Source organism: Hyperoodon ampullatus (assembly GCF_949752795.1).
Source record: "Hyperoodon ampullatus genome assembly, chromosome: 3".
NCBI classification, from domain to species: domain Eukaryota; kingdom Metazoa; phylum Chordata; class Mammalia; order Artiodactyla; family Ziphiidae; genus Hyperoodon; species Hyperoodon ampullatus.
This window is the reverse complement of record NC_136916.1, coordinates 46,949,991-46,970,238: the sequence shown is the minus strand read 5'-3', so window position 1 is coordinate 46,970,238 and position 20,248 is coordinate 46,949,991. Positions and strand designations below refer to the sequence as shown.

General features: G+C 37.1%; 2 protein-coding genes across 5 annotated transcripts in view; one reads left to right on the top strand and one right to left on the bottom strand.

Moving 5' to 3' along the window:
• The window catches only part of MNS1 (meiosis specific nuclear structural 1), a 71,832-nt gene extending 69,306 nt beyond the window's left edge, over positions 1-2,526 (top strand). For all 3 annotated transcript variants that reach the window (XM_079700044.1, XM_079700043.1, XM_079700041.1), the window contains one exon: positions 2,408-2,526. In XM_079700044.1, coding sequence (XP_079556170.1) covers positions 2,408-2,500 — 93 coding nt within the window. In that variant the 3' untranslated portion in view covers positions 2,501-2,526. The remainder of the gene's footprint in view (positions 1-2,407) is intronic.
• A 634-nt stretch (positions 2,527-3,160) lies between these two features.
• TEX9 (testis expressed 9) overlaps positions 3,161-20,248 on the bottom strand; it is a gene marked incomplete at its 5' end in the record, with an annotated part of 201,408 nt that continues 184,320 nt past the window's right edge. For both annotated transcript variants that reach the window (XM_079698779.1, XM_079698780.1), the window contains 2 exons: positions 3,161-3,415; positions 3,997-4,131. In XM_079698779.1, coding sequence (XP_079554905.1) covers positions 3,341-3,415; positions 3,997-4,131 — 210 coding nt within the window. In that variant the 3' untranslated portion in view covers positions 3,161-3,340. The remainder of the gene's footprint in view (positions 3,416-3,996; positions 4,132-20,248) is intronic.

Here is a 20,248-nt window from a genome sequence, read left to right as displayed (position 1 = left end):
TCAGATTTAATGGAGAAATCAAAAGTTGTACAGACAAGCAAAAGCTAAAAAAATTGAGCACCACCAAACCAGCTCTATAACAAATGCTACAGGAACTTCTCTAGGCAGGAAACAGAAGAGAACAAAAAAGGAAGTGAAGAAAAAAGACTTTGAAAACAAACCCAAAACAATTAAGAAAATGGCAATAGGAACATAAATATCAAGAATTACCTTAAACGTGAATGGATTCAATGCTGCAACCAAAAGACACAGCTTGCTGAATGGATAGAAAACAAGACCCATAGATATGCTGTCTACAAGAGACCCACTTCAGATCTAGGGACACATACAGACTGAAAGTGAGGGGATGGAAACAGATATTCCATGCAAATGGAAATCAAAAGAAAGCTGGAATAGCAATTCTCATATCAGATAAAATAGACTTTAAATTGAAGAATGTTACAAGAGACAAGGAAGGACACTACATAATGATCAAGGGATAAATCCAAGAAGATATAACAATTATAAATATATATGCACCCAACATAGAAGCACCTCAATACATAAGGCAACTGCTAACAGCTATAAAAGAGGAAATCGACAGTAACACAATAATAATGGGGGACTTTAACCTCACTTACACCAATGGACAGATTATGCAGACAGAAAATTAATAAGGAAACAAAAGCTTTAATGACACAATAGACCAGATAGATTTAATTGATATTTATAGGACATTCCACCTGAAAACAGCAGATTACACTTTCTTCTCAAGTGCACACAGAACATTCTCCAGGATAGATCACATCTTGTGTCACAAATCAAGCCTCGGTAAATTTAAGAAAACTGCAATCATATCAAGCATCTTTTCCGACCACGACGCTATGAGATTAGGAATCAATTCCAGAGGAAAAAACGTAAAAAACACAAACAGATGGAGGCTAAACAATACGTTACTAAATAACCAAGAGATCACTGAAGATATCAAAGAGGAAATCAAAAAATACCTAGAGACAAATGACAATGAAAACATGATCCAAAACCTATGGGATGCAGCAAAAGCAATTCTAAGAGGGAAGTTTATAGCAATAGAATCCTACCTCAAGAAACAAGAAAAATCTCAAACAATCTAACCTTACACCTAAAGGAACTAGACAAAGAGGAACAAACAAAACCCAATGTTAGTAGAAGGAAAGAAATAATAAAGGTCAGAGCAGAAATAAATGAAATAGAAAAAAAACAATAGGAAAGATCAATAAAACTAAAAGCTGGTTCTTTGAGAAGATAAACAAAATTGACAGACCTTTAGCCAGACTCATCAAGAAAAAGGGAGAGGACTCAAATCAATAAAATTGGAAATGAAAAAGGAGAAGTGACAACAGACACCACAGATATACAAAGCATCCTAAGAGACTACTACAAGCAACTCTCTGCCAATAAAATGGACTACCTGGAAGAAATGGACAAATTCTTAGAAAGGTATAACCTTCCAAGACTGAACCAGGAAGAAATAGAAAATATGAACAGACCAGTCACAAGTAATGAAATTGAAAATGTGATGAAAAATCTTCCAACAAACAAAAGTCCAGAAAAAAAGTCCACTTTTTTGCTTAGTCAGTGCAAAGGAAGGAGAAAGAGAAATGTGAACACTTATTACCTGTCCATAGGACCTTATAGTAATAGACAGGATTAATGAATACAAAATGATACATTAATGACAAAAGCCATGTGGAATTGATAAATTTCATAAACTAGACTATAAATTCTGGGAGAGTCTTAGGGTTTATATATTTGTGTAGCAAATAATTGTGGAAATGGGAGAGCCTGATGATAACCTAAAATGATTTTATCCTAGATCCTAGTGGCTCCAAATGACCTAAATTATTCTCTGGATTCTTAGGATAAGTAAATACTCAAGTTTAATTTTGTTTTAAAGGGATTAAGATTAGTTGGCTTAACTCCATACCTGGATTCTTTCCTGTAAGATTGAATGTTTGCTGATTAGACAGAAAACTGAGGCAAGAACCAATCCCATGCATGAATCTGGCAAAGCTCAACCTCTTCACCCTGACCTCTCTCATATCATACTGTAGGGCTGTTTCAAAACAAGGGTTGAGGGTATAGTATGGATTAAATTAATTCCTATTCAGCCCATCAAAGCAGTAGTACTTGTAGTAATAAAGCAGAAGAGCCCAGATTCGTATGACAAGTTCTAACACAGAATCTGGTAAATCAGGAAATCAGGTCAGGCTAAGAATATTTCGTATATATCAAGTCATTATTTCAGAAAAAAATTTTTCATAAATATATTAGATTTTATCTTGGAAATAATTTTAGAAATTTCACGTCTGTATATCTGTTAGCCTTAATGAACATTTAGTGAATTATTCTAGCATTCATAGTAACCCACAAAATATTTTTCTTGTAGGGAGTATTCAAAAAAGAGGATGATATTGATATGCTTGGTGAAGAGTTTAGAAAAGCGTATAAGAAAAGGAGTGAAATTTGTGAAGAGAAGTGATATCATCAAAATTTGGTAAACCTGGATTCTTTTGTATGTTACCACTAGATGTCATAGTAACTTCTGTTTTACAGTTCGGTGAGGGTAGGAATCCATTGTCTGGATTTTCTAAAACATCTCTATTTCATCATTTATAAACAATTATTTATAAGAAAACATTTGTTTTTGATAAAAAAATTACTGCATATTTTTTCACTGCAAAATTAATGGCAAAGTTAATTGCTTTTAATCAAACTATTGTTTTTATACTAATAATTTGAAGATCTGAATTCTACACCACACTCCATATAGAGAAATATATATATATATATATATATATAAAATCCAACAACCCAGGAGACTAACCTCTCCATACCACTTCTATCTATGTTGGTGTGTTGGAACTTTACTTCCCTTATTTGGCCAGGGAAAACTTTACTTTTCTTTTCTCACAGTAGACAGGAAAAGAGTGAGGAATTTCAACGTTCTTTACTAGCGAATGCACTTCTCAGTAAGAACACAGAAACAGTTTCTCTCATATAAACATCATTTACAACCTAGAGTTACAACTCTAGAACATAAAATATTTTCTATTCAAATGCAGTTGAAAAAGGGCTAGATGGTCATAAGAAAGATAACAATCAAAAGTTAAATTCCTATTGCTTTATTTTATAAAATATTTCCATTTTGTAATAATTAGATATCAATTTTACATCCCCAGATCTACACAGGGAATTTGGAATTATTTTGATTTATCAAGTATCTTCATTTCTTAGAGTAAAAATAATTCAAACCATTACAACTTAAGTTAAATAAAGGGTATATCCACCATGCGCTATAGGTTAAGAAGTAGATCACTTATTACTTTCCCCATTTGAGTGCCTTCATAAATTCCTCTTCAGTGAAAGACAACATCTTGGCAGCTTCAATATGCATCTGTGTTTAAAAACAAATATTGTCTAATTTAGTGTTGAGTAGACCACAGAACAACAGGAAATTTATAAAAGTGTGTATAATATGCTATCAAATTAAGTTTTGTTGTAGGAATGTGTAATTCTAATTACAATGAATGTGACATTTGAAATGGTCAGCTGCTAAAAACCTTCATTCACTGCTGGTATTGTACCAACCTGTTAAGAGAGCAATTCAATAATATTGTAATATCTAATCTTTGCAAAAAGGGACAGTGGCAAAGCCATGAATTCATATTCTCTTACCACTAGGTAACTCGTGTAGTGAACAGGACAAAAGTGGGTTGGAATCAGTTTTCACTCTTCAAGAGGCAAACGGATCCCCTAAGTTATTTTTATATATGGTATTTTCTTTAGTTAGGGAGTATCCATATTGTATTTACTAGTCCTATTTCCACATTTCTAATTTACCTGCATTGATGTATAGATAAAATTTTGTGACTAAGCATGTCAAAATAAACATATCTAAAGTAGAAATACTATCTTAGTAGAAAGAGCCAAATAATATCTATGATTTATTTTAACTGTTATTTAGGATAAACTCACCTTCTGCCTTTTTAAAACATCAATTAATTTTAATTGTTTCTTGAACCCTATCATTAATTCTCCTTTTTGTCTTTCTAGCTTCTTGTTTTCTGATTTTAACACTTCAATTTTTTTGTGTTCTTCGTTTGCTATATCCTGCAAAAAGAAAAAAAAAATCCCATTTATTCTTTGCAGTATTTGAATGGAAAAAATGATATCAGCAATAAAAGCTATTTTTAGTTTTTGCATTACTAAATTACTGTAACTTTGATAACTTGTAATGATGCTCACACTTCCAGCATTTTAAAAAACGTTTTTAAAATAACAACTCAGTTCTAATTCCAATAATGCCAAAGTAGCTTATATTTGAAGGCAGAGATGAGTAATCAGTAGTAAGCAGAAACTGGAGATGGTTATGAGCCTTGAAAAAATGGAAGCATACTGGTTGAGATCCACATTCAGCTGGTTTCTGAGAGCACTTTTCAGTTCATCAGTTCACAGGGGACAGACTTGAAGCAAAAAGTATCAGTCTTATTGGGCTAAGGAATTGGACAGAAGGGCTGCCACAATGGTAGAAATTTCCAGGTGGGAAATCCCTCAATCTGCATACACAGTTCCCTCAAATCCTTGGCACCTAAATAACATGGGCAGGGTGAGACTCCTAGGAACCCATGAAAGGTAACAGTTGTGGCCTAAAGAGCTGAGCAGAGAATTCAGCCACTTCCCATGATAAGGAAGACCGAGTTTGTAATCTTGGTAAAAATTAATTGGATAAGCTCTGCAGCAATTTGGACAATGGAGAAAAAGGACCAGTGAACTCTAAGACAAGTAGAAACTATTAAGTAGAGGAACATCTGGTACTTGGAAAAAGTGTGAAAGGATGTCTTTCATGCAAAAAGGGAAATGATACCAGAAGGAAATCTGAATCTACATACATACACATTAAAAAAAAAAGTATCAGAAATAGTAACATGTGGTAAGTACTAGTAGAGTTTTTCGTTAAAAACTTCTAAAAGATAATTGACAGTGGGTTAGATTTGGTTGCCAAGATGGCAGAGTAAGACCCTGAGCTCAACTCCTCCCATGGGCACACCAAAATTACAACTATTTACAGAACAACTATTGATGAGAAAGACCTGAATCTAACAGAAAAGATCTTCTCCAACCAAGGATATAAAAAAGGAACCACAACAAGATAGGTAGAAGGAGTGGAGGTGCAGTATTGTCAAGACCCATACCCCAGATGGACAACCCACAAACGGGAGGTTAATTACAATTACAGAGGTTCTCCCTAAGGAGCAATGGGTCTAAGCCCCACATTGGGCTCCCCAGCCTGGGAGTCTTGTACTGGGAAGACAAGCCCCAGAATGTTTGGCTTTGAAGGCCAGTGGGGCTTACTTTTAGGAGACCCAGAGGGCTGTGGGAAAGAGATATTCCACTCTTAAAGGGTGTACACAAAATCTCACATGCTGCAGGACCCAGAGAAGAAGCAGTAATTTTTGAAAGGAGCCTGGGTCAGATCTACCTGCTAATCACCAAGAGGTAAGAGGCAACTGAAGTTCATCCTTGGGACATAGGCATTGGCAGCAGTCATTTGTGGGAGCCCATTCTATCACGTGGACACTGATGCTGGGTAGCACCACTTCAGAGTCCTCCTCTAGCTTATTAGCACTGGGACATGGCTCCACCCACCAGCCTGTCAGCACCAGTACTGGGAAGCCTCAGGCCAAGCAACTAGCTTGGTGGGGCCAAAGCCCCATCCACCACCAGCAGGCAGGCTACCTTAAGACCCCCTGAGCCTACAGACACCTGGAACACAGCACAGCCCCGCCCACCAGAGGGCCCAGGACCCTGCCCCACACACAAGAGCAGAGGCACTAGCCCCAGGATCCCCAGGGCCTTGCAGCCAGAGACCCTGGGACCCAGCTCCACCCACCAGTGGGCCGACACCAGCCCAGGACCACCACAGCCTGCCATGGCAGGACCCAGCCCAGCCACCAGCACTGGGTGCCTCCTCACCGCTAGACCCTGGCCCTGCCCACCAGCAGTCCAACACCACCTCTGAGACACCTTGGGACCCTTGGCAAGATTCAACACACTTTCATGATAAAAAACACTTAAAAAACAAGGAACAGAAGGATTCTACTTCAACATGATAAAAGCCATATATTGACAAGCCCACAGCTAACATCAAACTCAATGGTACAAGACAAAGCTTTCCCTCTAGGATCAGAGACAAGACAAGGATGTTCACTTTTATCCAACACAGTACTACAAGTTCTGGTCAGAGCAGCTAGGGAATAAAAATAAAAGGCACCCAAATCAAAAAGAAGGAAGATTATCTCTGTTCACAGATGACATTGTCTTGTATGTAGAAAACCTTATAGATTCCACAAGATTCCACAATTTATCCATCTGAATAAATTAATTTGGCAAAGTTGCATGATATAGAATCAACACACACAAAAAACCAGTTGTGTTTCTATATGCTACTAGTGAACATTCCTAAAAAAAAATTAAGAAAACAATTACAAATATAATACCATCAAAAAGAATAAAGTACTTAGGAATAAAAGTAACCAAGGAGGTGAAATGCTTTTACACTGAAAACTTCAAAACACTGCTGAAAGTATTTAAAGACAAACGAATGGAAGGATATTCTGTGGTCATAGACTGGAAGATGTCAGTACTACCCAAAGAGATCTACAGATTCAGTATGATCTTTATCAAAACCCCAATGGCACTTTTACAGAAATAGAACCATGCTAGCTAATATTTATATGGAATCTCAAGAGAACACATAGTCAAACAATTTTAATCAATAACACAAGTTGAAGGTCTCACACTCCCCAATTTCAAAACTTACTACAAATCTATGGTAATCAAAATAGTGTAATACGGACATAAAGAAATATTTACCAATGTAATAAAGAGCCCCTAAATAAACGCTTGCATATAAAGTCTAATGATTTTTGACAAGGATGCCAAGACCATTCGCTAGGAAAAGATGGCCTCTTTAACAAACTGAGCTGGGAAGCTAGATATCTCCATGCATAACAATGAAGCTGTACACCTACTTCATATCATATACAAAAATTAACTCAAATTTGGTCAAAGACCTACATGTAAACCCTAAAACTATAAACTATTAGAAGAAAATGTAGGGGAAATGATCATGACACTGGATTTGGTTGTGGATTCTTGGGTATGAAACCAAAAGCACAGGCAAACAAAAGAAAAAAATAGATAAATTGGATTACATCAAAGGACAATCAACAGAGTGAAAAAGAAACCTACAGAAAATATTTGCATATGATATACCTGATAAAGAGTTAATATCCAGAATACAGAAATAACTCCTACAAATCAGTAACAAAAACACAATTAATAAATGGGCAAAGGACTTGAATAGATAATTCTCCAGAAAAGATATACAAATGGCTAACAAGCACATGAAAAGGTGGTCAACATCACTAATATTTAGGGAGATTCAAATCAAAACCACAATGAGATACCACCTAGTAAATATAAGGATGACTACTATTAAAAAAAAAAAGCAACACAAAATAACAAGTTGGCAAGGATATGGAAAAATTGGAACCCTTTTGCACTGTTGGTATGGATGTAAAATGGTGCAGCCACTATGGAAAAACAGTATGGTGGTTCCTCAAGTTAAAAATAAAATTACCGTATGATCCAGCAATACCACATCTAGGCAAATATCCAGAATAATTGAAAGCAGAGTCTTTAAGAGATACCTGTATACCCAGGTTCATATCAGCATTATTCACAATAGCCAAAAGGTGGAAGCAACCCAGGTTGCTTTATCCAATGAATGGATAAACAAAACCTGTTACATACATACAATGGAATATTCAGCCTTAAAAAGGAGGGAAATTCTGATACATGCTACAACATGGATGAACCTTGAGAACATTATGCTAAGTGAAATAAGCCAGTCACAAAAAGACAAATAGTATATGATTCCACTTACATTAGGTACCTAGAGTAGTCAAAATCATAAAGAGAGAAAGTAGAATTGTGGTTGCCAGGGATCAGGGAGAGGGGGATGGGGAATTATTTTTTAATGGACATAGGTTTTCAGTTTTTGCAAGATGAACAAGGAACAAGTTCTGGAGTTTGGATACACAACAGTATGAATGTATGTAACACTAGTGAACTGTACACTTTCAAAAATTAGGGTAAATTTTATGTGTAGTGTAATACAAAGGTTTTTTTTTTTTAATTCAGAAAGTTCATTAACTCCTCAAATCAAAAAAGTAACAATGTAGGGTGGAGTTTGTGTATAATAAATAAAATGTATGACAACAAAAAGGGGAGGAGAGAAGTATACTGCTGAAAGGTTCTTACATTATTCATAAAATGCTGTTACTTGATGGTAGACAATGATAAGTTAAAGGTGTATCTGATAAGTGATAAAACGTCCATAAAAAGAAGTGGAGATAATAAGCCAGTAAAAGAGATAAAATGAAATTGTTAAAAAATATTCAAAAGGAGAAAAATAAGAAACAGGAAGAAAGAGCATGAACATATAGCAAGTTAATAGAACAAAGAGAACAAATAGCAAGTTAATAGAATAAAACCCAACCATTATTAATAATCATATTAAAGGTAATGGTCTAAGCCTCCTAATTAAAAAGTCAGAGATTGTCAGATTGGATTAAAACAATAGGAAAACAACTATATGTTGCCTACAAGAACATACAAAGGAGTTACAAATGAAGGGATGGAAAGGACAACACTAATGTCAAGACTAATTAAAAGAAATTACACAATTTCAGGATTTATTATAAAGGTATAATAAGACAATATATTAACATGAAGACAGACATACAGATCAATGGAACAAAAGAGAGATTCCAGCAACAAATCCACACATATCTGGGCAACTGATTTTCAACAAAGGTACCAGGGCAATTTAATAGTGAAAGGATAATATTCTCATCAAATAGTGCTGCACATATTCCAATAATGAACCCTGACCCCTTATATCATGCACAAGAACTCACCAAAACATAAAAACTCAAGCTATGCAACTTCTATAAGAAAACCTAAGAGCAAATCTTAGTGACCCTTTAGGTTTAGCAAAGAATTCTTAAATAGGACACAAGAAGCATAAATTATAAAAGAAGAAAAACAACAGATTGGACTTCATCAAAATTTTAAACATTGCTCTTCAAAAAAACTGTTACAGAAATAAAAGGCAAGAGATATTTGCAAAGCACATATCTGACAAAAGACTTGTAGTTAGTATATATAAAGAACTCTTAAAACTCAGTTATAAAACAAGTCAACTCAATTCTTTAAAATGAACCAAAGAGATAAAAACTAAGGAAATATGAATAAAGTATGGTCTTTAGTTAATAATAGTGAATCATAATAATATTGATTCATTCATTAATGGTAACAAATATACTATACTAATGTATATATTAGTTGCAGAGGAAACTATGTAGAGATTATAGAAATTCTCTTTACTAATTTCCCAATTTTTATGTAAATCTAAAACTGTTCTAAAAATTAAAGTTCATTTAACAGTTTTTTAAAAGAAGAAAAGACTTATACAGACACTTCACCAAAGAAGATAACAAGACTCTCCTGAATAACCAACGGATGAAAGAAGAAATCAAAGAGGAAAAAAAATGATCTTGAAACAAATGAAAAAGGAGACACAACATACCAAAACTTATGGGATGTAGTAAGAGCAGTTCTAAGAGGGAAGTTCATAGCAACAAATGCCTACATTAAGAAAGATCTCTGCATTTTTACTCCTCCCTGCATGTTTAATGTTTTTGACATCTTATTTTACATCTTTTTGTTTTGCATATCCCTTAACTACTTACTGTGAATATAGATGATTTTACTACTTTTGTCTTTTAATCTTCCTAGTAGCTTTATAACTGGCTGATCTACTACCTTTATTATATGTTTGTGTTTACCAATGAGATTTTTCCTTTTGTAATTTCCATATTTCTAGTTGTGGTCTTTTCTTTTTCACTTACAGAAGTCCGCTTAACATTTCTTGGGAAGCTGGTTTAGTGGGGCTGAATTCTTTTAGCTTTTGCTTGTCTGTAAAACTCCTTCTCTCTCCTTCAAATGTGAATGACAGCCTTGCTGGATAGAGTATTCTTGGCTGCAGGTTTTTTCCTTTCATCATGTTAAATATATTGTGCCACTCTCTTCTGGCCAGCAAAGTTTCTGCTGAAAGTCTGTGGACAATCTTATGGGAGTTCCTTTATACATAACTAGTTGCTTTACCCTTGATGCTCTAAATATTCTCTATTTTTTTTTTTTTTTTTTTTTTTTTTGTTGTTGTTTTGCAGTATGCGGGCCTCTCACTGTTGTGGCCTCTCCCGTTGCGGAGCACAGGCTCCGGAGGCACAGGCTCCGTGGCCATGGCTCACGGGCCCAGCCGCTCCGCGGCACGTGGGATCTTCCCGGACCGGGGCACGAACCCGTATCCCCTGCATCGGCAGGCGGACTCTCAACCACTGAGCCACCAGGGAAGCCCAATATTCTCTATCTTTAACTTTTGCCATTTTAATCATAATGTACCTTGGTGTGGATCTCTTTGGGGACTCTCTGTTCTTTCTGGACCTGGATGTCTGTTTCCTTTCTTGTGTTAGGTACGTTTTTAGCTACAAATGCTTCACATAAGTTCTCTGCCCCTATCTGTCTCTCTTCTCCTTCTAGGACCCCTATAATGTGAATACTAGTATGCTTGATGTTTTCCAAGAGGTCTCCTAAACTGTCTTCATTTTTTAAAATTCTTTTTTCTTTTTTTTGTTCAACTTTGGTGATTTCCACTACTCTGTCTTCCAGTTTACTGAGCCATTCCTCTGTATTACCCAATCTAATGTTGATTCCTTCTAGTGTATTTTTTATTTCAGTTGCTGTATTTTTCAGCTTTGTTTGGTTCTTCTTTATATTTTCTAACTCCTTCTTAAAATTCTCACTGTGTTCACCCATTCTTCTTCCTAGTACATTAAGCATTTTTACGGTCATTACCACGAACACTTTATTGGGTAGATTGCTCATCTCCAGGGTTGTTAGAATGTGTTCAAACTTAAGACATCTTCAACTTTCAATATTCACCTGTGTATGTTGCTATATATAAACCTCATGGTAATCACAAACCAAGAAATCTATAATAGATACACAAAAAGAGATAAAGGAATACAAATATAACACTAAGATAGTCATCAAATCACAAGTGAAGGAAGGAAAAGAAGAAAGGATGAAATAAGAACTACAAGGACAACCCCCAATCAATTAACAAAATGGCAATAAGTACGTACCTATCAATAATTACTTTAAATGTAAATGTACTAAATGTTCCAATCAAAAGACACAGTGACTGAACAGATACAAAAACAAGATACACACACACACACACACACACACATATGCTGCCTATAAGAGATTCACTTCAGATCTAAATACACACACAGAGTGAAAGTGAGGGAATGGAAAAACAAAGTCTGTAACGAGAGACAAAGAAGGACGTTACGTAATGAACAAGAATACATAACACTTGTAAATATTTATGCACACAAACTGGAGCATTTAAATGCATATAGCAAATAATTCCAAATATAAAGAAAGATATCGACAGTAACACAATAATAGCCAGGAGCTTTAACACTCCACTTACATCAATGAACAGATCATCCAGACAGAAAATCAATAAGGAAACACAGGCCTTAAACACATTAGATCAGATGAACCTAACAGATATATATAAAACATCCCATCCAAAAGCAGCAGAATACACATCCTTTTCAAGTGCACATGGAACATTCTCAGGATAGATCACATGCTAGGCCACAAAACAAGTTTTAATAAATTTTAAGACTGAAATCATACCAGGCCTATTTTCTGACCACAACACTATGAGACTATAAATCAACTATTAAAAAAACCCAAAACACATGGAGGCTGAACAATATGCTACTGAACAACCAATGAGTCACTGAAGAAATCAAAAAGGAAATAAAAAAATACATGGAGACAGAAACAAAAACACAATGATCCAGAATCTATGGGACTCAGCAAAAGCAGTTCCCAGAGGGAAGTTTATAGTGATACAAGCTGACATCAGGAAACAAGAAAATCCTCAAAGACCCTAACCTTAAACCCAAATGAATTAGAAAGAACAAACAAAACCTACATTTAGTAGAAGGAAAGATCAGAGCAGAAATGAATGAAATAGAGATGAAAGAATGAAAAAGAGAGAAAACAAGAAACAAAGAAATTAAGAGCTTTGAGAAAATAAACAAAATTGATAAAGTTTTAGCCAGACACATTAAGAAGAAAAAGAGAGTGGGCCCAAATAGGTAAAATCAGAAATGAAGTTACAGTTGACACCACAGAAATACAAAGGATCATAAGAGATTACTCTGAATAATTACACACCAATAAAATGGACGACCTAGAGAAGTGGACTAATTCCTAGAAATATACAGTCTCCCAAGACTGAATGAGGAAGAAATACAAAATATGAACAGACCCCAATTAACACTAATTAGATCAGTAATAAAAAAATACTCCCAACAAACAGAAGTCCAAGACCAGATGGCTTCACAAATGAATTATGCCAAACATTTAAAGAAGATTTAATTCTTATCCTTCTCAAACTATTCCAAAAAATTGAAGAGAAGGGGATGCTTCCAAAGTCATTCTTTGAGGCCATCATCACCCTGATGCCAAAATCAGATAAAGATACCACAAAAATAAGAAAATTACAGACCAATAACACTGGTGAACATAGATGCAAAAATCTTCAACAACATTAGCAAACTGAATTGAAAAATACATTAAAAGGATCATACGCCATGACCAAATGGGATTTATCCCAGGGAGGCAAGAATAGTTCAATATCTGCAAATCAATGTCATACATCACATTAATAGGATGAAAGAAAAACATCACATGATCATGTCAATAGACACAGACAAAGCATCTGACAAAATTCAACATCATTCATGATAAAGACTCTTAACAAATCAGGTTTAGAAGACATTTACCTAATGAAAAAACAGGCCATATATGACAAGCCCACAGCTAAAATCATGCTCAATGGTGAAATATTGATAGCTTTTCCTCTAAGGTCAGGAACAAGGCAAGTGCCCACTCTCACCACTCCTACTTAACATAGTACTAGAATTCTAGCCAGAGAAATCAAGCAAGAAAAATAAAAAGTATCAGAACTGGAAAAGAAGTAAAATTGCCTCTGTTTGCAGTTGATATGATTTTATATATAGAAAAGTCTTACAGACTCCACCAAAAAACTGTTAGATCTCATCAACAAATTCAGTAAAGTTGTAGGGTACAAAATTAACATTAAAAAAATTAGTAGTTTCTATATATTAACAACAAATTATCTGAAAAAGAAAGAAAACAATTCCATTTAGAATTCCATCAAGAAGAATAAAATACTTAGAGATAATTCAACCAAGGATGTGAAAGATCTATACACTGAAAACTTTAAGAAATTGATGAAAGAAATCAGATAAGGCACAAATAAGTTGAAAAGTATCCTGTGTTCATGGATTGGAATAATTAATATTTTAAAAATGTCAATACTACCAAAGCCACCTATAGATTCAATGCAATCCCCATCAAGATTCTGAAGAAATTTTAAACAGAATTAGCAAAAAAAATCCTGAATTTATATGGAATCACAAAAGGCCCCAATAGCCAAAGTAATCCTGAGAAAGATCAAAGCAAGAGGCATCACACTTCCCAATTTCAAGCTACATTATAAAGCTGTAGTAATCAAAATTTGTATTGTACTAGCATAAAATCAGAAACATAGACCACTGGAACAGAATCAAGAGCCCAGAAACAAACCCCACCATGTACAGTCAACTAATATTTGACAAAGGAGCCAAGAATACTCAATGGAGAAATGATAGTCTCTTCAGTAAATGGTGCTGGGAAAATATGATATTCACATGTAAAAAGAATGAAACTAGTTCTATATTACACCACTCACAAAAATGAACTGAAAATGGAATAGAAACATATATGTAAGACTAGAAACCATAAAACTCCTAGAAGAAAACACAGGATAAAGCGCCTTGACATTGGTCTTCATAATGATTGTTTTGGATGTGATACCTAAATCAGAAGTTACAAAATGAAAAATAAACAGGTGGGGCTATGTCAAAGTAAAAAGCTTCTGCACAGCAAAAAAAAAAAAAAAAAAAAAAGATCAACAAAATGAAAAGGCAACCTACAGAAGGGGAAAAATACTGTAAACCATATACCTGAAGAGGTTAATATTCAAAACATATAAAGAATTCATACAATTCAACACACAAAAAAATCAAATTATCCAATTTAAAAAATGAGCGAAGGACATAAATATACAATTTTCCAAAGATTTACAAATGGCCAACAGGTGCATGAAAAGGTGCTCAACATCTCTAATCATTCGGAAAATGCAAAATAAAACCACAATGAGGGGGCTTCCCTGGTGGCACAGTGGTTAAGAATCCACCTGCCAATTCAGGGGACACAGGTTTGAGCCCTGGTCCGGGAAGATCCCACATGCTACGGAGCAACTAAGCTCATGCACCACAACTACTGAGCCTGCAAGCCACAACTACTGAGCTTGCATGCCACAACTACTGAAGCCTGTGCACCTAGAGCCTGTGCTCTGCAACAAGAGAAGCCACCTCAATGAGAAGCCCATGCACTGCAATGAAGAGTAGCCCCCGCTCGCCGCAACTGGAGAGAGCCCGTGCGCAGCAACGGAGACCCAATGCAGGCAAAAATTTAAAAAAATAAATAAATAAGTTAAAAAAAACCCCAATGAGGTATCACCTCATGATTGTTTGAATGGCTATCATAAAAAAAAACAAAACGAGATAACACATGATGGTGACGATGGGGAGGAAAACGAACACTTGTGCACTGTTGATAAGATTGTACATTATATTCCAATCACTATGGAAAACAGTTTAGAGGTTCCTCAAAAATATTAAAAATAGAACTACCATATATCCAGCAATTCTACCATTGAGAATATATCCAAAGGAAACAAAAATACTATGTCAAATAAATATCTGCACCCCAATGTTCACAGCAGCATTATTTACAATAGCCAAGACATAGAAACAACCTAAGTGTCCCATGACAGATGAATGGATAAATAAGTTGTGGGATACATACACAATGGAATATTATCTAGCTACAAAAAAGAAGGAAATCCTGCCATTAGCATCATGGATGGGCTTTTGAAGGCATTATCTAAGTGAAATAAGTCAGAGAAAGTCAAATAATGTATGATCTCACTTATGTGTAGAATCTAAAACAACAACAAAAACAAAATAATAAACTCACAGAAAAAGAGATAAGATTTGTGGTAACCACAGGCAGAGGGTGGTGGGAGGGTGGGATTGGATGACAGTGGTCGAAATGTATAAACTTCCTGCTATAAGACAAAAAGTACTAGGTATATAATATACAACTTGATGACTAGAGTTAACACTGCTCTATGGTATATTTAAAAGTTAAGAGAGTAGATCCTAAGAGTTCTCATCATCAGAAAAAAAACACTTTTTTCTTTTTCTTTTTGTATACATATGAGATGATGGATATTAACTAAACATTATGGTAATCATTTCACAAAATATGTAAGTCAAATCATGTTATAGGGCTTCCCTGGTGGCGCAGTGGTTGAGAGTCCGCCTGCCGATGCAGGGGAAACGGGTTCGTGCCCCAGTCCTGGAGGATCCCACATGCCGCGGAGCGGCTGGGCCCGTGAGCCATGGCCGCTGAGCCTGCGCATACGGAGCCTGTGCTCTGCAACGGGAGGGGCCACAACAGTGAGAGGCCCGCGTACCACACACACAAAAAAAAAATCATGTTATACACCTTAAACTTATAGAATGTTGTATGTCAATTATATCTCAATAAAACTGGAAAAAAGATAGCAAGATGGCAAATAAGCACACGAATATGCTCAACATCACTAGTCATTAGGGAAATACAAATTAAAAGCATAACATGAAATACGACTAGGCACTTATTAAAACAGCTAAAATATAAAAAACCGACCACAGTAAGTGTTGGGGAAGGTATGGAACAGCTGCAGCTTTCATACAGTGCTGTTGAGAATGTAAATTGGTACAACCATTTTAGAAAACAGTTTGGCAGCTGAACGTACATGTAAAATACAACCCAGATAATTGACTCCTAGGTGTTTACTCAAGAGAAATGAAAAGACATGTCCACACAAAGACTTACATGTGAATGTTCATGTGGGCTTTACTTGTAATAGCCAAAAAGTGGAAACAACCCTAATGTCCATCAACAGGTGGTACAGTTTGGTAGATTTACACCATGCATAAAATTATTAAAAGTGAACTACTGTAACATGCAGTAACATGGATGAATCTCAAAATATTTTACTGAGTGAAAGAAGTTACACTTTAAAAAATATGAAGGGGGACGAGGGGAAGATGGCAGAAGAGTACGATGCGGAGATCACCGTCCTCCCCACAGATACACCAGAAGTACATCTACACGTGGAACAACTCCTACAGAACACGTACTGAACGCTGGCAGAAGACCTCAGACCTCACAAAAGGCAAGAAACTCCCCACATACCTGGGTAGGGCAGAAGAAAAAAGAATAAACAGAGACAAAAGGATAGGGACGGGAACTGCACCAGTGGGAGGGAGCTGTGAAGGAGGAAAGGTTTCCACACACTAGGAAGCCCCTTTGCGGGCGGAGACTGTGGGTAGCGGAGTGGGGGAGGGGGAAGCTTCTGAGCCACAGAGGAGAGCACAGCAACAGGGGTGCGGAGGGCAAAGCGGAGAGATTCCCACACAGAGGATTGGTGCTGACCAGCACTCACAAGCCCGAGAGGCGTGTCTGCTCACCCACCGGGGCGGGCAGGGCTGGGAGCTGAGGCTCCGGCTTAGGTCAGAGCGCAGGGAGAGGACTGGTGGCTTGAACACAGCCTGCAGGGGGTTAGTGCACCACGGCTAGCTGGGAGGGAGTCCGGGGAAAAGTCTGGACCTGCCGAAGAGGCAAGTGACTTTTTCTTCCCTCGTTGTTTCCTGGTGCATGAGGAGAGGGGATTAAGAGTGCTGCTTCAAGGAGCTCCAGAGACAGGCGCGAGCCGCAGCTAAAAGCGCGGACCCCAGAGACGGGTATAAGACGCTAAGGCTGCTGCTGCAGCCACCAAGAAGCCTGTGTGTGAGCACAGGTCACTATCCACACCCCCTTCCAGGGAGCCTGTGCAACCTGCCACTGCCAGGGTCCGGAGATCCAGGGACAACTTCCCCGGGAGAACGCACGGTGCGCCTCAGGCTGGTGCAACATCACGCCGGCCTCTGCCGCCACAGGCTCGCCCCGCACTCCGTACCCCTCCCTCCCCCCAGTGTGAGTGAGCCAGAGCCCCCAAATCAGCGGCTCCTTTAACCCTGTCCTGTCTGAGCGAAGAACAGACGCCCACAGGCGACCTACACGCAGAGGCGGGGCCAAATCCAAAGCTGAGACGCGGGAGCTGTGAGAACAAGGAAGACAAAGGGAAATCTCTCCCAGCAGCCTCAGAAGCAGCAGATTAAAGCTCCACAATCAACTTGATGTACCCTGCATCTGTGGAATACCTGAATAGACAACGAATCATCCCAAATTGAGGAGGTGGATTTTGAGAGCAAGATTTATGATTTTTTCCTCTTTCCCTCTTTTTGTGAGTGTGTATGTGTATGCTTCCATGTGAGATTTTGTCTGTATAGCCTTGCTTCCACTATTTGACCTAGGGTTCTAGCCGTCCGGTTTTTTTTCTTAATAATTAATTTTTACTTTAATAACTTTATTTTATTTTATCTTACTTTATTTTATTTTACTTTATCTTCTTTCTTTCATTCTTTTTTCCTTCCTTCCCTCCTCCCTTCCTCCCTCCCTCCATCCCTTCTTTCTTTCTTTCAACTTCTACCAATTCTTTCTCTCTACTTTTTCTCCCTTTTATCTGAGCCGTGTGGATGAAAGGCTCTTGGTGGTTCAGGCAGGAGTCAGTGCTGTGCCTCTGAGGTGGGAGAGCCAACTTCAGGACACTGCTCCACAAGAGACCTACAAGTTCCACATGATATCAAACAGCGAAAATCTCCCAAAGATCTACATCTCAACACCAGCACCCTGCTTCACTCAACGGCCAGCTAGCTACAGTGCTGGACACCCTATGCCAAACAACTAGCAAGACAGGAACACAACCCCACCCATTAGAAGAGAGACTGCCTAAAATCATAATAAGTCCACAGACACCCTATAAAACACCACCAGACGTGGACCTTCCCACCAGAAAGACAAGATCCAGCCTCATCCACCAGAACACAGGCACTAGTCCCCTCCGCCAGGACGCCTACACAACCCAGTGAACCAAACTTAGCCACTGGGGACAGACACCAAAAACAACGGGAACTATGAACCTGCAGCCTGCAAAACGGAGACCCCCAAACACAGTAAAATAAGCAAAATGAGAATCAGAAAAACACAAGCAGATGAAGGAGCAAGAGAAAAACCCACCAGACCTAACAAATGAAGAGGAAATAGGCAGTCTACTTGAAAAAGAATTCAGAATAATGATAGTAAAGATGATCCAAAATCTTGGAAATAGAATAGACAAAATGCAAGAAACATTTAACAAGGACCTAGAAGAACTAAAGATGAAACAAGCAACGATGAACAACACAATAAATGAAATTAAAAATTCTCTAGATGGGATCAATAGCAGAACAACTGAGGCAGAACGGATAGGTGACTGGGAAGATAAAATAATGGAAATAACTACTGCAGAGCAGAATAAAGAAAAAAGAATGAAAAGAACTGAGGACAGTCTCAGAGACATCTGGGACAACATTAAACGCACTACATTAGAATTATAGGGGCTCCAGAAGAAGAAGAGAAAAAGAAAGGGACTGAGAAAATATTTGAAGAGATTATAGTTGAAAACTTCCCTAATATGGGAAAGGAAATAGTTAATCAAGTCCAGGAAGCACAGAGAGTCCCATACAGGACAAATCCAAGGAGAAATATGCCAAGACACATATCAATCAAACTGTCAAAAATTAAATACAAAGAAAACATATTAAAAGCAGCGAGGAAAGACAACAAATAACACACAAGGGAATCCCCATAAGGTTAACAGCTGATCTTTCAGCAGAAACTCTGCAAGCCACAAGGGACTGGAAGGACATATTTAAAGTGATGAAGGAGAAGAACCTGCAACCAAGATTACTCTACCCAGCAAGGATCTCATTCAGATTTGATGGAGAAATTAAAACCTTTACAGACAAGCAAAAGTTGAGAGAGTTCAGCATCACCAAACCAGCTTTAAAACAAATGCTAAAGGAACTTCTCTAGGCAAGAAACACAAGAAAAGGAAAAGACCTACAATAACAAACCCAAAACAATTAAGAACATGGGAATAGGAACATACATATCAATAATTACCTTAAATGTAAACGGACTAAATGCTCCCACCAAAAGACAGAGACTGGCTGAATGGATAAAAAAACAAGACCCATATATATGCTGTCTACAAGAGACCCACTTCAGACCTAGAGATGCATACAGACTGAAAGTAAGGGGATGGAAAAAGATATTCCATGCAAATGGAAATCAAAAGGAAGCTGGAGTAGCAATTCTCATATCAGACAAAAGAGACTTTAAAATAAAGACTATTAGAAGAGACAAAGAAGGACACTACATAATGATCAAGGGATAGATCCAAGAAGAAGATATAACAATTGTAAATATTTATCCACCCAACATAGGAACACCTCAATACATAAGGCAAATACTAACAGCCATAAAAGGGGAAATCAACAGTAACACATTCATAGTAGGGGACTTTAACACCCCACTTTCACCAATGGACAGATCATCCAAAATGAAAATAAATAAGGAAACACAAGCTTTAAATGATACATTAAACAAGATGGACTTAATTGATATTTATAGGACGTTCCATCCAAAAACAACAGAATACACATTTTTCTCAAGTGCCCATGGAACATTCTCCAGGATAGATCATATCTTGGGTCACAAATCAAGCCTTGGTACATTTAAGACAACTGAAATCGTATCAAGTATCTTTTCCGACCACAACGCTAGAGACTAGATATCAATTATAGGAAAAGATCTGTAAAAAATAAAAACACATGGAGGCTAAACAATACACTACTTAATAACGAAGTGATCACTGAAGAAATCAAAGAGGAAATCAAAAAATACC